The sequence below is a fragment of the Neophocaena asiaeorientalis genome, unplaced genomic scaffold (assembly GCF_003031525.2).
Source record: "Neophocaena asiaeorientalis asiaeorientalis breed wild unplaced genomic scaffold, Neophocaena_asiaeorientalis_V1.1 scaffold190, whole genome shotgun sequence".
Classification (NCBI taxonomy): Eukaryota; Metazoa; Chordata; class Mammalia; order Artiodactyla; family Phocoenidae; genus Neophocaena; species Neophocaena asiaeorientalis.
This window is the reverse complement of record NW_020175017.1, coordinates 7,436,517-7,457,375: the sequence shown is the minus strand read 5'-3', so window position 1 is coordinate 7,457,375 and position 20,859 is coordinate 7,436,517. Positions and strand designations below refer to the sequence as shown.

Below are 20,859 nucleotides of genomic sequence, written 5' to 3'. Positions count from 1 at the left end.
ACCACTGCCTTCAACATTCCTGCATTCATAGCTGTGCTCTTATCATTCACCTTCCCCCAAACTGCTCTTCTTTTACTTCTATCTACTGAAATTCTAATAATCTTTCAAGGTACACCTCAAACGACCCAGCTTCATGAAGCTTTCTCCAAGGCCTCTCATTTATATATGATCCTCTGTCTTTAACACTCATAACATGTTTCATATTTGACATGACTCTCTTACTATACCATCAACTTCTTCATTCCTTTGCAGTTGCCCAAAACCTAGCAAAGCACTATATATAGTTAGTTATTCAAATGGTTGCTCAGATCTATTATTTTCAGATTTTTAAAGAAATAAACAGAAGCAAAGATGAATACTTATTTTTCTTAAAGACAATTTTCAGATTTTCAAAGAAATAAATGGAAGCAAAGATGAATAATCATTTTTCTTAAAGACAATTTACAAGAAATGGCATGATTACAAGAAGCAGCTTACAGTAACAACCAACTTGCCTCTAGAAGGCCCTAAGGACAACTGATGGGAAAAAAAAAAACAGACTGGGAACCTTGAAGCTACTGATTTAAAAAAATTCAGACAACGACAACAAATTTTTGGTAACACAAATACACCTTTTACTAGCTATGCTACTTTAGTTTGGGGCGGTGAAGCAAAGAATAATTTTGCTAAGTGATGCAATTTAAAGATTTCTTTATGTTTATGCAAAATAAAATACCAATAATGAATTTCATTTCCTTTCATTCGTTCAATTCTTTACTTTCCCAAAATATAACTTTTAAATAAGTCTCTCTCTAACTTACCCATTTTTAATAGGTTAAAGACTGAAAATAAAGTACAGAATCTAGACCATTATCAAGTTATTCAGAGGTCTGTACTCTATTTTTTAAAAAAAAACTTTGCTTGACTTTGAATAGGTCATAATATTTGATTCAATTTTATCACCTTTAAGATTCCAATTAAAATTTGAATGTTTTAAATTCTTCCATAAATTCTGTGCTTCAAATGCATTTTTTTCATGTAATCTTCCAATAATACCTGAGATGTTACTATTTTAATTTTACAGACAGGCAAAGTATCTATAAAGTGTTAAGTAGATAATACAGCTGAGATCAGAACACAGATATTATGACTTTCCCCACTATATCACCCTGCTTACGAGCCATTTAATACTCAAGTTTCCGTGGGGATCAATTACTATTTGCCACACTGGTCTGTTGAAAAAATTAAGTCAGGTAACACATGTGAAATGCTTGGTCCAGAACCTGTCACATATAAATGTTCAAAAATATTAACTCTTATTTCCAATATATGACAGCTGCTTCTATAAAAATGTTTATTCTTTAAAAACTTCCCAAAGATAATGAAGAGATGGAACCATTATTTATTAAGTAATTATTAGAATGCTAACAATTCCTGAGAATCATAATGTTCAACTAAAGGAATATACCTAAATTCTAAAATCAACCCCCAAATAATATTTAGATTAGTTCAACTTTTTCACTATTCTAAACAACACTGCAGTGATCCTACACACTCATCCACTTACTTCCTTAGAAAAAATACTAAGAGGGACTTCCCTGGTGGCGCAGTGGTTAAGAATCTGCCTGCCAATGCAGGGGACACGGGTTCAAGCCCTGGTCCAGCAAGATCCCACATGCCGCAGAGCAACTAAGCCCGTGTGCCACAACTACTGAGCTCACATGCCACAACTACTGAAGCCCACGCACCTAGAGCCCATGCTCTGCAACAAGAGAAGCCACCGCAATGAGAAACCTGTGGACTGCAACGAAGAGTAATCCCCGCTCACCACAACTAGAGAAAGCCTGCACAAAGACCCAACGCAGCCAAAAATAAAATAAATAAATTTATCAAAAAAAAAAAGAAAAAATACTAAGAAATGGAAGTGCTGGTTTCAAAGCATATACATATGTACATTTAAATTTTTGACTGTTAACAAACTGCCCTCTAATTTAGATTCAGCCAGTAATGTATGAGAGAATCTCTTTCCATATTTCATAAATTTTTAACAGTCCATAAATTAAGGAAATTAACTTCTTTAAATGTTGCAAGTGTTTCTTGCAACGTTTGTTCTGTTCGTCTTTTATCTCTGTTAATGATGGGTTTTACTATTAGAAATTTAAAATGTTTTATAAAGGCAAATTTACCAATCATTTTCATGACAATTTCTAACTTTGCTGTGAGTTTTAAGAGTTGTCTTCCTTATCCCAATATTTCAAATATATTTGCTTAATTTGCCTTCCATTTTATACTGAAGAATCAAAATAATGTAGAACAAATTCTGTTATAAGATATAAAGTAGTGATCTATAAATGTTTTTATCCAAATGAACATTCTTTCCTCCTAATCTTTATCTAAACCACCATTTAATGAAGTGGTCACATGTGCTCCTTCTGCAGCAAACAGAAGTCATCCCTTTTAAATTTAACATCCTTTTTAAATGTACCTATTCTTTTTTGGGTTTTTTTTTGGGGGGGGGTCACACTGCATAGCATGCGGGATCCTAGTTCCCTGACCAGGGATCGAACCTGCGTCCCCTGCATTGGAAGCACAGAGCCTTAACCACTGGACCACCAAGGAAGTCCCTAAACGTACCTATTCTTGACCATAAAAAAGATGTGCAAATCTTTCTTAGAGAAAAATATAAATTTTTTTATTTACAACCTTTATGGAAAGCCTAATTAAATAAATGGAGACCCCTTGGGATAGGAAGAATACAGCTGATCCTTGAACAAGACAGGTTTGAACTGCACGAATCCACTTATACCTGAATTTTTTTCAATAGTAAATACTACAGCACTACACAATCCACAGTTGGTTGAATCTGTGGAGGCAGAAGCAGGGATATGGACAGCTGACTATAAGGTACACGTTGCTTTTCAACTGTGTGGAGGGTTGGTGCCCCAACACCCATGCTGTTCTAGGGTCAACTGTAGATATACTATAGACGTCAATCTCCTTTAAATTAAACCTATAGATTCAAGGCAATACAATTTTTAAAATCCTAACAATATTATACACAGAATTTAACAAGCTGATTCTCAAATTCATATGGAAAAGCAAAAGGACAAAATACGAATAGATTTATATTAGCCTCCTGTGACTGCTGTAACACATTAGAGCCACAAACTCAGTATTCTGTTCCATCTCCACATCTCCTTCTCCTCTGTGTCTGTCTACAAGTCAGTTTATTCTGTTAGATTGGGGGGGGAGTGGGTGGTATATACTTCAAAGATGACATGTTGTTGTGCTCACTAGACATAAGTTTTTTAAAAATTAGATGTTATATAAGGGTCATGAAGATTTCTTTCAGTAACGGTGAAGATTATCTCATAACCTCTGCCATAATGCCATAAACGTTTTTCATGTAATGTCCTATTTTTTTGTTTTTCTTTGTTTTTCTGTTTCACATAGGACAGATTTTAGATTCTGAGCCAGTTTTTTTGCACAGGTCCTTCAGGTAACCCAAGGATTCTTTCTGATCAGAATACTGACTTTAAACGTTTTTTCTACCATTCTTAATTGAAAGGAAGTTACTCACAGAAGAGCAACTTCACTCTCCTCATACCTAATATATTCATTCATGAACTACATAATATCTACTAAGCACCTTTCATATGCCAGGCACTATGCTGAGTCTAGGGATATGAAGTTAAAGAGACATGCTTCTACTCTCCGGAAGGCTTAAGATACAGGCATGCAAATAAGTAATTACACTGTAATAAATAACCAAATTACTAGAAGTAAGTAGGAAAAGTCCCTATACCTACCAGATGATAGAGAAGACTTCACCAAAGCGCTACAGATTTTCCCCTGAGACTGAAGGAAGAGTAAAAGCTTTCAGGTATTAAGTATGATTTTCTTCCCCTGCTTTTTCTTTAATACAATTGCCATCTTACATAATATAGTATTAGGTCCCTTCTTAATAGCATCTGATCTACTTTCTCACTGCACCAGCGGGCTTCCTAGAATACAATTCTTATTATCACTCGTATTCATGTAATACTGCTCTTACGTGAAGTATACCTAACTCATGGTTGGTCCATAATTAATGGATAGTGGTATTTTCTAAAAATGCATTAATGCACACATCCAAACCATATTAAGTTTTCAATTTACAGTTCATACAAAGTCTACTTCCTTTCTATAGTAGTTATCACTCTAGACTGCAGTTTTGAAATCCAATAAGTGGGATTATTATTTTGTTGTTGATACTTCTTTCTTTCTTCCTCCTTCCTTCCTCCCTCTTATTCTTTCTTTCTTAATAAGAAGGTTAAAAGAAATGGGTTATTAATGACAGTACAGTAAGTAACATTAGCAAAAGCACAGGCATCACAGAAAGTGATGTCTCATTCAGTATTACTGAAATGTAAAATACCAGAGAGGGGTAACAAGAGGTTGAAGAAGATAATGTGACTAAGGTAAATTTATTTTTCTTTTTCTACCACATTGTCAAAGATGAAAGTTTCATGTCTTGGTAACCTGGAGATGACGATGCCATTTACACAAATAGAAAAAAAAGAAAGAATGAAAACAATTTAGATTGTGTAGACATTTGATCTTAGAAAGAATAGATCTAACAAACATACTAATCGCCTATTTTTCTATTTTCTCCAAAATCTATTTCTACTGCATGATCCTTCTAAAAGACACATTAAACAATATATAAACATACATATATATACAAATTGTGATTGAATTTAGAATCCAGAAAAAACAATGTTTTAACCAAAAAAAAAGAGAAAGAAATAAAGAAAAACGTATGCTTTCTTTTCTAGGACACTGAAAACTTGTAACCCAACATGTTTCTCTTTTCACTTTGGCTGCCAGGAAATCTAAGAATCAAATTCAATGCCTTATAGCTATAATCAGCTCATCTCTGGAAACTGATAATGTTACCTTTAAGTAATGGCTCTTCGGTTGCTTGTTTTATCACTATTGTTCTATTCCACATTTTATTCAGTCCTATAAGCCATGTAAAATTCTTTGGATGCAATAAAATCCTTAATGAAAGAAACGTTAATGCAAAAATGGCTTACAATATTTTGAAACAGCTTGTTTTACTAAGCAAATTAATCAGTAATATTGTTTATGTAAATAATCTGTTCAGTAAATCACTTCTTCATAAATACACAAAGATAAAACATTTCAATGAAGTCAAATTAATTTTTTAAATCAGTAAGAGTGAAATTAAAGACTATAAAGAGTTTATACAAATTAAAGAATATAAAGAGTCTAATGACATGTATATAGGATTACTTGCTAACTTTGCCCATCAAATCCTAAGAACATATTCAAATATCAAGTTAGTTTATTTTTATAGGCAGTTTACACTTCACAATGACTCCTACACATTTTCAGATTTCCAGGCATATCCGTTCCAAGTTAATCTATACCACTTTCAAGTTATTTACTTAATGAACATATATGGTACTTGTTTCTTTTATACATTACTTTTTATACCTAATGAACACTAGGTTATTTTTTTCTAAGATTTTTTTTATTTTTCTAAGATATTTTAATCTGATTTTCTTTCTGAAAACATTAATATATTCAGATTGGAGAACAATTAGATATTTTTCAGATACAATCAATAATCAACTGATCATAAATTTCTTCTCTGAATGTAAAAAAGTAAAAATATGGGGGCCGAGTTGCTTTGTATGAAGCCAATTTTCAGTCTCATTCATTTAAGAGAACCTCTTATTATCAGCATCTGATGTCCAGTGTCTTGAAAATTGTTGTTTATGTTTCAGGAGTTTTTTTGTTCTTTTGTTTGTCTGTTTCAAGCAGGTACGAACATCAGATAAGGAAAGTCATTCCTGACATATGGCAAACAAACAAGGTATACCTTCAGCTACTCCAGTTTAATGTCTTAAGAGTTTCCAGCCCATGGTGAGAGGAAAGGGAATCCAGGTAGAGCCAGTGGAATCCATAAGTTGAGAAAATGAGCTGATAGTTCAAGGAAACCAAGGTAATTAGAGTCCACAGGACAGAGCACCAAAGAGGAGAGAGCTGTATACAGTGAGATCCTTGAAGACTGGAGAGGGTTCTCTTTCAGTATGATCATAAATACTTGCAAGGAAACTTCCCAAGACAGGAAAAAGTACTATGTGAGAGAATATGAGAGAACAGTACCAGATACTCACATAAGCTGGGGAACAGCGCCTGTTCCCAAGAGTGGGGCTACAAAAAATCCCTCATACCTGTGGGCACTGAATAGAATACTCAGGAAGGTATTGCCCCACAGTAGGTAATAATCACCCCTAGATGGATCCACTCAACAAACCCTAAAAGCAAGACCTGAAATGATTAAACTGTTTTCAAGTAATTTAACTGCATCCCAGTAAAAAGCTCAAGAATTTACAGGAATACAAAAATATCCAGAAGCTAAGAAGGTAAAATTCAAATATGAGACATCCAAAGATTACTCAGCATACAAAGAAGCAAGAAAACAACCCAGGATGAGAAGAATAATCAACTGATGGAACTGACCCAGAATAGATAGAGATGTTAGAATGAGCAGAGGATATTAAGTTATTTTACTTGTATTCCACATGTTCAAGAAGCTAAGAAGATATACAGACAATATAATTTTATACACACACACACAAAATGAACTAGATAAAAACTACATCTGAGATGAAAAATAAACTAGTGGGATTAATGGCAGATTGCATGTAGCAGAAGAGACTAGTGAATTTGAAGAGTAGAAATAGGAACTACTCAAGATAAAACAGAAGAAAGAATCTAAAAAAGTGAAAAGAATATCAGTTCTTTTCCAAAAGCTATGAGTCCCTCCAATATACTAATACTACTTCCTAATATATGAACCTGATATTAATACTTTTTAATATACTAATAAATGAAATAAATAAAAGAATAAATAAATAAAAGTAGGGAGGGGAGAAATAACTGGGGGAAAATGTCCAAAAGTTTTCCAAACTTTATGAAAACTCTAAACCCACAAATCTAAGAATCTTGATGAACCCCATGGCAAGAAATATTGAGAAAACTGCACCATGGCACATCATAATCAAACTGCTCAAAACCAATGATGAAGAGAAAATCTTAAAAGCATCCAAAAAAATTAATTATATACACACATACAGAGTAAGATAAAGATGACAGCAGACCTAGGGCCCCACCGCCCGGGCCATGGCAGCGGCGGTGGCAGGAGCTGCTGTCTAAGCAGCGGCTGCGGACCAAGTGAACTCGGCCGGGGAGCCCGGGCACCGGGAGAGGCGCTGTGGTGGCGGGAGCGCAGACGGCTGGAGACTGCCTACCTCTCCTCCTCCCCAGCGGTGGAGCCCTCGTAGGGGGTCTGTGCCCGGTCACCATGACGACGCTGACGAATGCCCAGAATAAAAGCAAAACGTGGGAACTGAGTCTGTATGAGCTCCACCGGACCCCTCGGATGTGCCAGAGAGGTAGAGCAAGTATTACTATATTCATTTGAAAGATAGTAAACAGGCTGAAATTACCTTCCCCGCTCCTCAGTTCCGCATGATAGGTCAGTGCATGTAAGACTCACCTTCAGAGTTTATTAAAAATGGAATTCCCGCTGGCCCCTACCTGTAACATCGCGATACAGTAATGGGATGGGACCCTAGAATCTTCATTCTTAACATGCATCCTAGGGGATTCTTATGTAGGTAGTACCAGGACTGCACTGTAAGAAATTCTGTTGACCAAGTAACTCTTCCACAGATGGAAAATCTGTGCCATGCCCTAGGCCTATCACCAAATCTCAGATCCTCCTATTCCAAAGCTCCTACTCTTAGAATTCCCAATTTCCTCAAGTGGCCAACGTGAGGTACCCAGATTCTGACATCTCACTGTATTTCTCAAGACTCCAAGTTCATGGACCACTTGTTTCTAAAACCCCTTTCCCCCCAACCCACCCAACTGCCTTTCCACTCATCGACACCTCCAGGAAGCCATCATGGATGGCACATAGATTGCAGTTCCCCGTCGGTTGCTGCATTCAGAGGTCATGTGCCCCATCTGCCCGGACATGCTGAAGAATACGATGACAACCAAGGAGTACCTCCACCAATTCTGCTCTGATTGCACTGTCACGGCCCTGCGCAGCGGGAACAAGGAGTGCCCTACCTGCGGAAAGAAGCTGGTATCCAAGCGGTCTCTGCGGCCAGACCCCAACTTCGATGCTCTGATCTCTAAGATCTACCCCAGCCGGGAGGAATATGAGGCCCACCAAGACAGGGTGCTCATCCGCCTCAGCCACCTGCACAACCAGCAGGTGCTGAGCTCCAGCACTGAGGAGGGGCTGCGCATGCAGGCCATGCACAGGGCCCAGCATGTGAGATGGCGGATGCCTGGGTCAGATCAGACCACAACAATAAGTCAGGGGGAATGAGAACCGGGGGAGGGAGAGGGGGATGGAGAGGACTGAGCTCAGACTCCGCCCCTGACTGTGCCCCAGGCCCTGCTCCCAAGTGACCCCATAGAGGAGGCGCTGGGGGAGCAGTGTAGGGACAGAGGGAGGTGGCACTGGTGGGGTGGGTGGAGGTGCCGGTTCTGAAGACTCCGGTGACCGGGGAGGGACCCTGGGAGGAGGAACCTTGCCCCCCACCAAGCCCTCCTGGGGCTTCCAGTCCCCCAGAGCCAGGTGGAGAAACTGAGCTCGTGTTCCGGCCCCACCCCCTGCTCGTGGAGAAGGGAGAATACTGCCAGACTAGGTATGTGAAGACAACTGGGAATGCCACAGTGGATCATCTCTCCAAGTACTTGGCCCTGCGCACTGCCCTCGAACGGAGGCATCAGCAAGAGGCAGGGGAGCCAGGAGGGCCTGGAGGGGGCGCCTCTGACGCTGGAGGACCTGATGGGGGAGGCAGGGAGGGTGGGGGTGCCAGAGCAGGTGACGGTCTGAAGAGCCTGCCTTGCCCAGTCTGGAGGGTGTCAGCGAAAAGCAGTATACCATCTACATCGCCCCCGGGGGTGGAGCTTTCATGACACTGAATGGCTCGCTGACCCTGGAGCTGCTGAATGAGAAGTTCTGGAAAGTGTCCCAACCACTGGAGCTCTGCTATGCCCTCACCAAAGATCCAAAGTAACCCCGCAAGGGGACAGCCAGAGGATGGGGACCATGGGGTGTCCTTGAGTCCTGGCCCACCACCCAGCTTCTTTGTCCCCCAGAGTCCCCCAGCCCGGCCAGCCAACAAGAGGACACAAATGAGGACAAGTGGCTTTTATACAATTATCTATATCAGATTCTTCTATATTGTACAGAGTGGGGCCTGCGCCCCCATCTACTGACTTTTCTGTTGCCCCCAACCTCCCAAGCACGCAAGATGTTGGGAAGGGTGAAGAGCCCTTCCCTTCATGCCCTTCTACCAACGTCAACAAATTTGCTTTTTTTCCTCTTCTGGGAGGGAAAAAAAAAAGATAACAGCAGACTTCTTATCAGAAACAATGCAAGCAAAAAGACAGTGGAGTAAAATCTTTCAAGGACAAAGGAAAAAAGCCATCAACCAAGAATTCTAATCATAGCAAAACATCTTTCAAAAAAGAAGGAAAAATAAAGACTTTTTAACATAAACAAAAGCATAAGGAATCCATCACCAGCAGACCATCATTACAAAACAAATGTTAAAGGAAATCCTTCCAACAAAAACAAAATGATGCTGGCTGGCTGGAAATATCTATCTCTGCAAAGGAATGAAGAGCGCTCGAAATGGTACCACATGGGTAAATATATATCTTTTTCCTCATTATTTAAAACTATCTAAAAGATAACTGCTTGCTTAGACAAAACAATTGCAGGGTTTACAACATGTATCAATATAAGTAAATGTATGACCAGAAAAGTATAAAGGCTGGGAAGAGAAATTGAAGTACACTCTGTAAAGTTCCTACACAACACAAGAAGTGGTAGAATATCACTTAATAGTAAGTAGACTCTGGGAAGTTGAAGATATATAAATCATACTATAAATCATATAGCAACAACTAAAATAAAAGATTATAGCTAATAAGACAAAGACATTTTTAAAAAATCATAAATGTATTCAACTAATATAAAAAAAGGGAAAACAGAAAACTAAGAAAAGATAAGCCAAATAGAAAACAGCAAGATAACAGACACAAACTTAAATCAAACTCAAACAAATCAATAATGACTTTAAATGTATGTCATCCAGATCTAAATGGCAAGTTATTGGTCTGAATCTGAAATGAACAATTACAAGTAATGAGACTAAATCAGTAATCAAAAACCTCCTAACAAAGAAATGTCCAGAATCAGATGGCTTCACGGGTGAATTCTGTCAAACATTTAAAGAATTCATACCAATCTTTCTCAAACTCTTTTCCATATAATGGAAACAGAGGGAGTACTTCCAAACTCATTTTGTAAAGCTAGCATTACCCTGATAACATAGCCAGACAAAATCACTACAGAGAAAGAAAAAAAAAAAGAAAAGAATGTTACAGGCCAATATACCTGGAAAACATAGATCCTTAACAAAGCATTGGCAAACCAAACGCAACAATATATTAAAAGGATCATAACCATGATTAAGCGGGATTTATTCCAGGCATGCAAGAATGGTTCAAACATCACAAATTAACCAATGTGATTCACAGATTAACAAAATGAAGGTTAAAAGTCATATGATCATCTCAACAGATACAGAAAAAGCATTTTAAAAAGACTCAACATCACATTCATAATAAATACTCTCAACAAACTGGGTATAGAGGGAATGTACTGCCACATAATAAAGGTCATATATGACAAGTCTACAGCTAACATCATATTCAATGGTGAAAAGCTGAAAGAGCAAGGTGCCCACTCTCATTACTCCTATTCGACACAGTATTGGAAGTCCTGGCCAGAGCAATTTGGCAAAAGAAAAAGAAAAAATAAAAGCCAACAAAATCTGAAAGGAAGAAGTATACCTGTTTCTGTTTGCACATGACATGATCTTATAATATAGAAAACCCTAAAGACTCCACTAGAAAACTATCAGACTAATAAATGAATTCAGTACAATTACACAATACAAAATCAACATACAAAAATCAGTTGTGTGGAAATGTAGATTTGTGCAGTCACTATGAAAAATAGTATAAAGGTTCCTCAAAAAGTTAACAATAGAGGGACTTTCCGGCAGTCCAGTGGTTAAGACTCCATGCTACCACTGCAGGGGGCATGGGTTTGATCCCTGGTTGGGAAACTAAGATCCCACCTCAGGCAGCGTGGCCAAGAAATTAAAAAAAAAAAAATGTTAAAAAAAAAGGGGAACTTACCTTGTGATGCAGTGGTTAAGAATCCACCTGCCAATGCAGAGGACACAGGTTAAATCCCTGGTCCAGGGAGATCCCACATGCCACGGAGCAACTAAGCCCACATGCCACAACTACTGAGCCTGTGCTCTAGAGCCCACAAGCCACAACTAGTGAGCCCACGCACCACAACAACGAGTAGCCCCCACTTGCCGCACCTAGAGAAAGCCCACGCACAGCACTGAAGACCCAACACAGCCAAAAATAAATAAATAAATTTTTTTAAAAAAATTAACAATAGAACTACCACATGATCCAGCAATTCTACTTCTGGGTATATACCCAAAGGAGACGAAACCACTACTTTGAAGAGATATCTGCACTCCCATGTTCAGTGCAGCATTATTTACAACAGCCAAGACATGGAAACAACCTAAGTGTCTGGCAACAGATGAATGGATAAAGAAAATGTGATATATACTCATTTGTATGGACATGTGTATGTCCATACAAAGGAATATTATTCAGTCAAAAAAAAGAAGAAAATCCTGTCATTTGCTACAGCATAGGTAGACTTTGAGGGCATCATGCTAAGTGAAATAAGACAGAGAAAGACAAATATTGTATGATCTCGCTTATATGTGAAATTTAAAGACAGCAAACTCATAGAAACAGAGAACAGAATGGTGGTTGAGGCAGGAGGTAGGGGTGGGGAAAATGGGTGAAGAGAGTGAAAAGGTATAAATTTTTAGTTATAAGATAAATAAGTTCTGGGGATATAATGAACAGCACAGTGACAAAGAAAAAAAAAGTCATCCAACATCTCAATTCAAAGGCCGAGATTCTTAGATTAGAATAAAAATTAAGACTCAAATATATACTGCCACCAAGAAATCCACTTTATATAAAGAAACAAATAGATTAAAAATACAGGAAAATATATATTAGTCAATGAAAGCAGAAGTCTATATATTACTGTCAAAGTAGATTCCAGAGCAAAGACTATTACCAAGGTTAAAGATATCATTTCATGGGCTTCCCTGGTGGCGCAGTGGTTGAGAGTCTGCCTGCTGATGCAGGGGACACGGGTTCGTGCCCCGGTCCGGGAAGATCCCACATGCCGCGGAGCGGCTGGTACCAAAAAAAAAAAAAAAAAAAAAAAAAAAGATATCATTTCATAATGCTAAAGAACTCAATTTATCAAGAGGAAATAATAACCCTAAATGTTTAGACACCTAATAACAGAGCTTCAAAACACATTAAGCAAGATCTGATAGAACTCAAAAAGAAATAGACAAACCCCCAATTACAGTCAGAAATTTCAGCGCCCCCGTCAATAACTTGTAAAAACAAGGAGACAAATTCAGCAAGGATATAGGAGACCTGAACAATACAATCAAACAACTTATCCTGACATTTTTCAAACATTCAACCCACCAAAAGCAGAATATATACTGTTTTCAAGCGACTATGGAACATCCATCAAGTTAAAACATATTCCTGACTGTCAAATTTCGATAAATTTTAAAGAATTCAAGTCATAAAACATGTTTTCTGACTATAATGAAATCAAATTAGAAATCAATAACAGAAAGATATCAGGATAATCCACCAATATTTGAAGCTAAAAAACACACTTGTATGGATCAAAGAAGAAATCAAAAGGGAAGTTAGAACACATTTTGGACCTAGCTGTAAATGAAAATACAAAATACCATAATTTGTGGGATGCTGTTTAGGGGAAAATTTATATCACCAAATGCCTACATTAGACAGAAAAAGGCTTCAAATCAATAACCTCAGTTTACACTTTAAGAGGCTACAAAAAGAGCAAATTAAACTAAGACTAAGCAGAAAAAGGGAATAATAAAGACCAAAGCAGAAATCAATGAAATAAAAACAGAAAAACAGAGAAAAATCAATGAAGCCACAAACTGGTCCTTCTAGACAATCAATAAAAGAGATAAGCCTCCAGCCAGAGTGATCAGGAAAGAAAGACAAATTAGGAATAAGAGGGGTGACATCATCACAGATTCTATAGATATCAAAGGACAATAACGGAGCATTATGAACAACTTTATACCTATAAATCTGACAACTTATATGAAATCGGAAAATCCCTTGAACGATACAAACTACCAATGTTCTCTCAAGAAGAAACAGATAACCTGAACAGCCCTCTAACTACTAAAGTAGTTAAAAACCTTCCCTCAAAGAAAACTCCATATCTAGATGGCTTCATTGGTGAATTCTACCAAACATTTAAGGAAAAAAATGATACCAATTTTACATAAACAATTCCAGAAAACTGAAAAGAAAGGAATGCTTCTCAATTAATATTATAAGGCTAACATTACCTGTTATACAAAAGCAAAAACATTACAAGAAAAGTACAGACCAATATCCCTCATAAACATAATTACAAATGTTTTAGAGTATCAAATCCAACAATGTATAAAAATGACATATTACAATCAACTTAGGTTTGCAGAGGATTGCAGAGTTGATTTAACACTTGAAAATCCATGACTATAATTTATCACATTAACAGAATGAAAAAAATTTTAAAACCTGTTAACCTCAATAGAAACAGAAAAAGCATTTGACATATCTAATATCTATTCTTGATGAAAACTCTCAGCAAACTAGAAAGAGAATAAAACTTTCTCAACATAACAAAGGGCATCTATAAAAAACCTACAATTAACATCATACTGTATGGTAAAAACCTGATCACTTTACCCTTAAGATCAAGAAAAAGACAAGGATGTCCACTCTCACCACTTCTATTCTACACTGTGCTAGAGATTCCAATAAGTTCAAGACAAGAAAAAGATATAAAGGCATCCAGGTTAAAAAAGAAGCAAGACCATCTTTATTCACAGACAATGAGATCATGTATGTAAAAAACAAAAAATCCCATGAAATCTATAAAATACTAATAAGTGCGTTTAGCAAGGTTTCAGGATACAAGCTCAATATATGAAAATCAACTGCATTTCCTTTTACTAGCAATCAGAAATAGTCATGAAGGGGCTTCCCCGGTGGTGCAGTGGTTAAGAGTCTGCCTGCCAGTGCGGGGCACACGGATTCGATCCCTGGTCTGGGAAGATCCCACATGCCGCAGAGCAATTAAGCCCATGCACCACAACTACTGAGCCTGAGTTCTAGAGCCCGCAAGCCACAACTACTGAGCCACGCGTCTAGAGTCCGTGCTCGGCAACAAGAGAGGCCACCTCAATGAGAGGCCCACGTACCACAACGAAGAGCAGCCCCCGCTCACCACAACTAGAGAAAAGCCCGCGTGCAGCAACGAAAACCCAATGCAGCCAAAAATAAAATTAATTAATTAAATTTTTTTTTGGAAGATCCCACATGCCGCAGAGCAATTAAGCCCATGCACCACAACTACTGAGCCTGAGTTCTAGAGCCCGCAAGCCACAACTACTGAGCCACGCGTCTAGAGTCCGTGCTCGGCAACAAGAGAGGCCACCTCAATGAGAGGCCCACGTACCACAACGAAGAGCAGCCCCCGCTCACCACAACTAGAGAAAAGCCCGCGTGCAGCAACGAAAACCCAATGCAGCCAAAAATAAAATAAATTAATTAAATTTTTTAAAAAAATGGTCATGAAGATATCATTTACAACGGTATCAAAAGTAGAAAATATTTAGGGATAAGTGACAAAAGATGTGTAAAACCTGTAGATTAAAAAGTATAAAATGCTGCTAGAGAAATTAAAGAAGCCCTATATAAAATGAAGAAACATACCTTGTTCATGAGTCAGAGAATTCAATATTGTCAATTTTTCCCAAAGTGACCTACAAATTCATCACAATCCCGATCAAAACCCCAGCAAGAATTTGTTTGTTTGTTTATTTATTTATGAGAAACTGACAAGCTAATTTTAAAACCCATAGGGGAAGGTAAAGGACCTGGCATAGCTCCCTCCCACCACTCCAAAAAAACACAAACCTTTGAAAAAGAAGAACAAAGTTGGAGGGACAACACCATCTAATTTCAAGATTTATTACCAAGTTACGGTAACAATAACAAAAAAAGCCACTGTGGTACAGGCATCAACACAGACAAACAGATCACCAGAACAAAACAGAGTCCCAAAATAGAACCATGCATATATAGAAAACTGAGTTTTGGAAAACGTACAAAGGCAATTCAGTGGAGAAAGGGCAGTCATTTTCAACAAATGGTGCTGGAAAATTTGGATATCCATATGCAAAAAAATAAACTTCAATCCATACCTCAAACCATATTTGCAGAGTTAACTCAAGATGGATCACAGACCTAAATATAGATCCTAAAATTTTTAAACTCTAGAAGAAAACATAGGAGAAAATTTTTGTGACCTTGACTTTGGGCAAAGATTTCAGATACAACACCAAAAGCAGGAACCATAAAAGAAAAACTTGATACACTGACTTTATCAAAATTAAGAATTCCTACTCCTTCTAAGAATAGAATTAAAAGACATCCAAAGACTGGGGGAAAAAAAAATCTTTGCAAATCATGTATCTGATAAAGTACTTGTATCCAGAATATCTACAGAATTTTCAAAACTAAATAAGAAAGCAAAAAACTCAATTTAAAAATAGGTGAAAGATTTGTACTTGATTTCATCAAAGAAGTTATACAATGGCAAATTAAGCACATGAAAAGAAGCTCAATGTTATTAGATATCAGGGAAACGCTAATTATATCCACTACATAACTTATTATAGTGGCTGACAAGAGAAAGAAATACCATACCAAGTGGTGTTGGTGCATTTGTGGAGGAACTAGAACTCTCACACACTGCTTGTAAGGATGTAAAATGGTAAAAATACAAAAAACAGTACATCAGCTTCTAAAAAGAAACATACAACTGCCATAGGATCCATCCATGCCATTCCTAAGTATTTATTCCAAGAGAAAAGAAAGCATATATCTATATAACACGTACATCTCACAGCAGTTTTATATGGAATAGTCCAAAACTGAAAACCCACATGTCCATCAACATGTGAATGGGATAATCAAATTCTAACATATCCATACAATGGAATATTACTCAGCAATAAGAGCAAAGTACTATAGACACGCCACCACAAAAGAAATAGAGGAATTTCAAAGTATGCTGAGTAGAAGAAACCAATCAAAAAAGAGTAAATACTGTTAATTCCATATATATATAAAATACAAACTAATGTATTGGAGAGCAGATCAGTGGTTGCCCAGGGAAGGGGTAGGATGGCAGGCAAGTAAGGTTGAGAGGAAGGGATTACAAAGGGGCAAAAGGAAACTTCGGGAGGTTACAGATATATTTATTTTCTTGATTGTCTACGTTCCTAATCTTGATTGTCATGATGGCTTCACAAGGTATATGTACGTCAAAAATATGTATATGTATAGGTATATGTATGTACTCAATTACCCCAATGTTCATAGCAGCATTATTTACAATGGAAACAACCTAAGTGTCCATCAATGGATGAAAGGATAAAGAAGATATGGTGTATATACACAATGGAATGCTACTTAGCCATAAAAAAGAATGAAATATTGCCATTTGTAGCAACATGGGTGGACTTGGAGGGTATTACGCTAAGTGAAATAAGTCAAAGAAAGACAAATACTGTATGATATCACTTATATGTGTAATCTAAAAAATACAAGAAAACAGTGAATATAACAAAAACAGTAGCCTCACAGATATAGAGAACAAACTAGTAGTCACCAGTGGGGAGAGGGAAGGGGGGAGGTGCAATATAGGGGTAGGGGATTAAGAGGTACAAACTACTATGCATAAAATAAGCTAAAAGGATATATTGTACAACATGGAGAATATAGCCAATATTTTATAACTATAAATGGAGTATAACCTTTAAAAATTGTGAATCATTGTATTTTACACCTGTAACTTATATAATATTGTACATCACCTGTACTTCAATTTTTGAAAAAGCATTCAATTATATGCTTTAAATATGTGTGATTTATTTTCTGTCAATTACACCTCAATAAAGCTACTAAAAAGAATGATCCAACAATAATCAATATATTTATTAGCTAATAAGCGCTTATCTTTTTTTTTAAGTTGGGAAGACTGAACTGTTACCTTGCCATACAAGAAAATTATCAATAACATTTACTCAATATCCACTTCATGCCGAGAATTATGTTAGCCATTTAGTTAGATACCAAGTTACCTGCTAACTTACTATCATTATCTTAAGGCCATTAATTGTAAAAAACCCCCAAAAAACAAAGGGGGCAGGGGGAGAGGTCAACATGAAACTTCAGCAACTAGACAAGGCCTTATTTCTATTTTTTAATAATTCTAACTTCCAGTTCCTAAAAATCAAACACACAGCAATATCAATAAACAGTAGATTTAGATCTAAATCCTCCAAGTTCTATAAATTCATCTGGAATTGTCCTTTAGTGGGAACACATGCCAGGACAAAGGCTTACACCAGATGTTTAAATTATGTTCTCATATATTGGGATGCACTGAATTCTATAAATACCCTGAGTGAATGGCAGTTCCATTTAAAGGTTAAAAATACAGTTTAGATGGGACCAAACAAAAGTCAAAATCCTGTGTAATTGGCGATGCCCCATTATTCTGCAAACTAGTTTCCTCACAGTGTTTACTTTATGTAAAACCTGCACTTAACTTGCAAAAAGGATCTGAAGTGGCTCTCCCATCTGCAAAATGGGAGAACTCTAAGACACCTTTCAGTCTTTGCCATTCTACTCTCTCCCACTCATTTTCTTAGGAATCACATTAATCATATTTCAAACAAAGTAACTGTAACACTTAAAGATACAGAATATTTTATTCAATTAATTAATATGTTAGAACCAAGTGCAGGATTTGGAGGTCCAACTGTTTTTGTTCTATATTTTGACAAGGTTTACCTCAGCACCATTGACATCTGAAGCTAGAATATTGTTGTGAGGGATTATCCTGTGCGTTTCAAGATGTTTAGCAGCATACCTGCTACCCACTAGATGCCAGTAGCACCTCTCTCCAATTGTGACAACCAAAAGTGTCTCCAGACATTCTCACTGTCCCCAGGGGAGCAAAACTGTCCCTGGTTGAGAATTACTGTTCTAAAATGAGTGCAGTAATCTCTCCGTATGGACCTCCTCCACTCACGCGGCAGGGAGTATCTGAAAGCACAAAGTCCTCCATTTGAAGGTTCATAAGGATATTTTAAATGTTTATGTACAGTATATGCTCCATTTAAAAATAAATAAATTTCTAAAAAGCAAAGGGTTTTTTTTTAAAAAAAAAACTATTTTGTTTTCAAACTGAGAAATCTAGGCACTACAAAATATCTGATATGTATGACCTCTTAATTTAGACCACGTCTCCAGGGTGGAAAAAAAACTTCTATGCCAAAGAAGTATATATGAACTATTTCTTAACCATTCCATAACTAAAGAACTGTGGCAGTTAATTTAGGAAATGTCAATACTCTATTGGAACTCAACTTTATAGCTCTGCCATTACCCAGCCTACAGTTTGTCCCAAGCCGGTATCAAATTCCATTAAGTCTTCAATTTCAAACTGCCACTATCTGTGATAAATCTCCTACATCCACACATTAACTTTCCCTGTCTCAGTCTCCTAGCCAAATTTTTCTTCAACAGCTTAACTCTCAAATAGAATTTAAATAAAAAGATGACAATCTCAACTATATTTAGAAGATTTATATTTTCTTGAAAAAATCTTTTTACATTGCTAAACTGGATTTAACTGCTTTCTTACTATTCCACAGGAATAAACACAATTTACTTGTGATATAGATTTGCTGCCATCAATGTAGAAAGAGTAAAAATCAAACTGGAGACATGAAATCTGGGTTCCAGTTCTGGTTCTGCCTCCTAGTAGCGGGATGACCACTTAACATTCCCAAACTTCAGCTTTCTCATTTGTAAAAAATGAAGGATAATAATTTAACTAACTCTAGAGTTATTGTGAGGATTAATTATAATTTATGTGAAGTCATTCTGTAAAGTACCATACAAATGTTAGGTATTGGTGTTATCCTGTTGGTATGAGTAAACCATATAGTAGAGAAACATGCACCTCAAATAAAGGACATGTCACTGAATAAACGTCATTTTTCGAAACGAACATTCTTTAGGAAGAGAGCCTGAGATGACAAACTCTCAACTAGGATTCAGGCATCTGGGTTCTAAACTCAGTTCTGCCATTAACTCTCTGCATCAACAAGGGCAAACTAACTTTCCTCTTCATCTCAGATTTCATCTAAAAAGATCCAAGTATTGGACCAGTTGCTCCATAAGTATTATTACAGCCCTTACCAGCCCGAGAAATGACCAAGCGTCCAAAAAATTCCTTTAACACCATATCCACAACTCAAAGAGCAGTTTGGTCGGCCAGCAAAACAGAGGGCAACAGACGGTAAGAAAATTTTAATTAAAAATAGAATTCTATATAATTCTCGAAAAGCAAAGGAAGCTATAAACTACCTTGTTTTCTATAATTAATAATGTTCCACCTCTAAATGACAGTAATTATGAACAAGGTGCATTAACAAGGGCGGGTCTCTTTCCCACAAGCTTTTTGGGAGCCACCCATTTCCCAAAGAGGTATAACTGCTTCCTCTTCGCTCTCCTTAGCCAAGAAACTTGAAAGAGTAAGGCTTATATTGTCTGAGATTTTTTTTTTTTTCATTTCACTTGGGTGGGGATGGCGGTAGTCATCTGACAAACATATCCTATAAACACCATTATCCGCAACACCAAGTCTCCCGAAAGACTAAAATAATCTAAGTCTTCAGAGTAATAAGTGTTTTTTAAAAAGAGTTCGGGTTATTAACTCAAAATGAGAAAACCCCGTGTTAGTGTGACTAGTGCTTGCCAACTGCCAAGGGTTCCCTTCCCCAAATTATCCGCCCTCCCGCGTCTCTGCAGAGGCGACGCCTCGCCCTCTACTCCCGCATCGCGCCAGGGCGGAGGGAGAGTCCCCAGGGGCTCCCAGGAGAGGGAAGGCCGGACAAACCAGGCCTCCAGGCGCCACCACCCCTCGCCCCTCACCGATGACAATGCGCAGGTGCTTGAGGCGGGTCAGCGCGTCCTTCTTGGTGTCCAGCACCTTCTGGGTAGACTTCTTCACGTCTCCGTGCGGCTTCTTGGAGAACATCCTGCCTCCGCCACGGCCGACTCCGGCCCCCTCCCGGCCCGGTCCCGGAGGCGCCAAGTGGAGGGAATGGGCGGGGGGAGACTAGCGTGAGCAGCTCATTCACTCCCCAGCCTTGCGGGCCCCGGCGCGGCCGACTCCTCCCAGATCCAGGTCAGTGCCGCCACCTCCACCCGCCTCGCGCGCCGGCTGTAAAGCACCTTCGGCTCCGGCTCCAATATGGCGGCTCCCCTCTCCCAGCCCTGCACGGAGCAAAGGAGACCCAAGCGGGTCGACCGCCTTCGCCGCCGCCGCCGCGGCCGCCGCTCGCCGCCACAGGCCGGGGCCCGGTACCCAGGACCCGGAGCCGCGGAGGTGGGGCTCTCGGCGGCAGCGGCACCACTCCTCTCTCCCTGAGGCCCCCTTAAGGTTAAAGA

At 38.1% G+C, this 20,859-nt stretch overlaps 1 protein-coding gene and 1 pseudogene across 2 annotated transcripts in view; one reads left to right on the top strand and one right to left on the bottom strand.

Moving 5' to 3' along the window:
• RALGAPA1 (Ral GTPase activating protein catalytic subunit alpha 1) overlaps nt 1–20,859 on the bottom strand; it is a 219,420-nt gene extending 198,561 nt beyond the window's left edge. For both annotated transcript variants that reach the window (XM_024762042.1, XM_024762043.1), the window contains exon 1: nt 20,341–20,859. In XM_024762042.1, coding sequence (XP_024617810.1) covers nt 20,341–20,446 — 106 coding nt within the window. In that variant the 5' untranslated portion in view covers nt 20,447–20,859. The remainder of the gene's footprint in view (nt 1–20,340) is intronic.
• On the top strand, nt 7,358–9,095 carry LOC112411133 (E3 ubiquitin-protein ligase RING1-like; annotated as a pseudogene).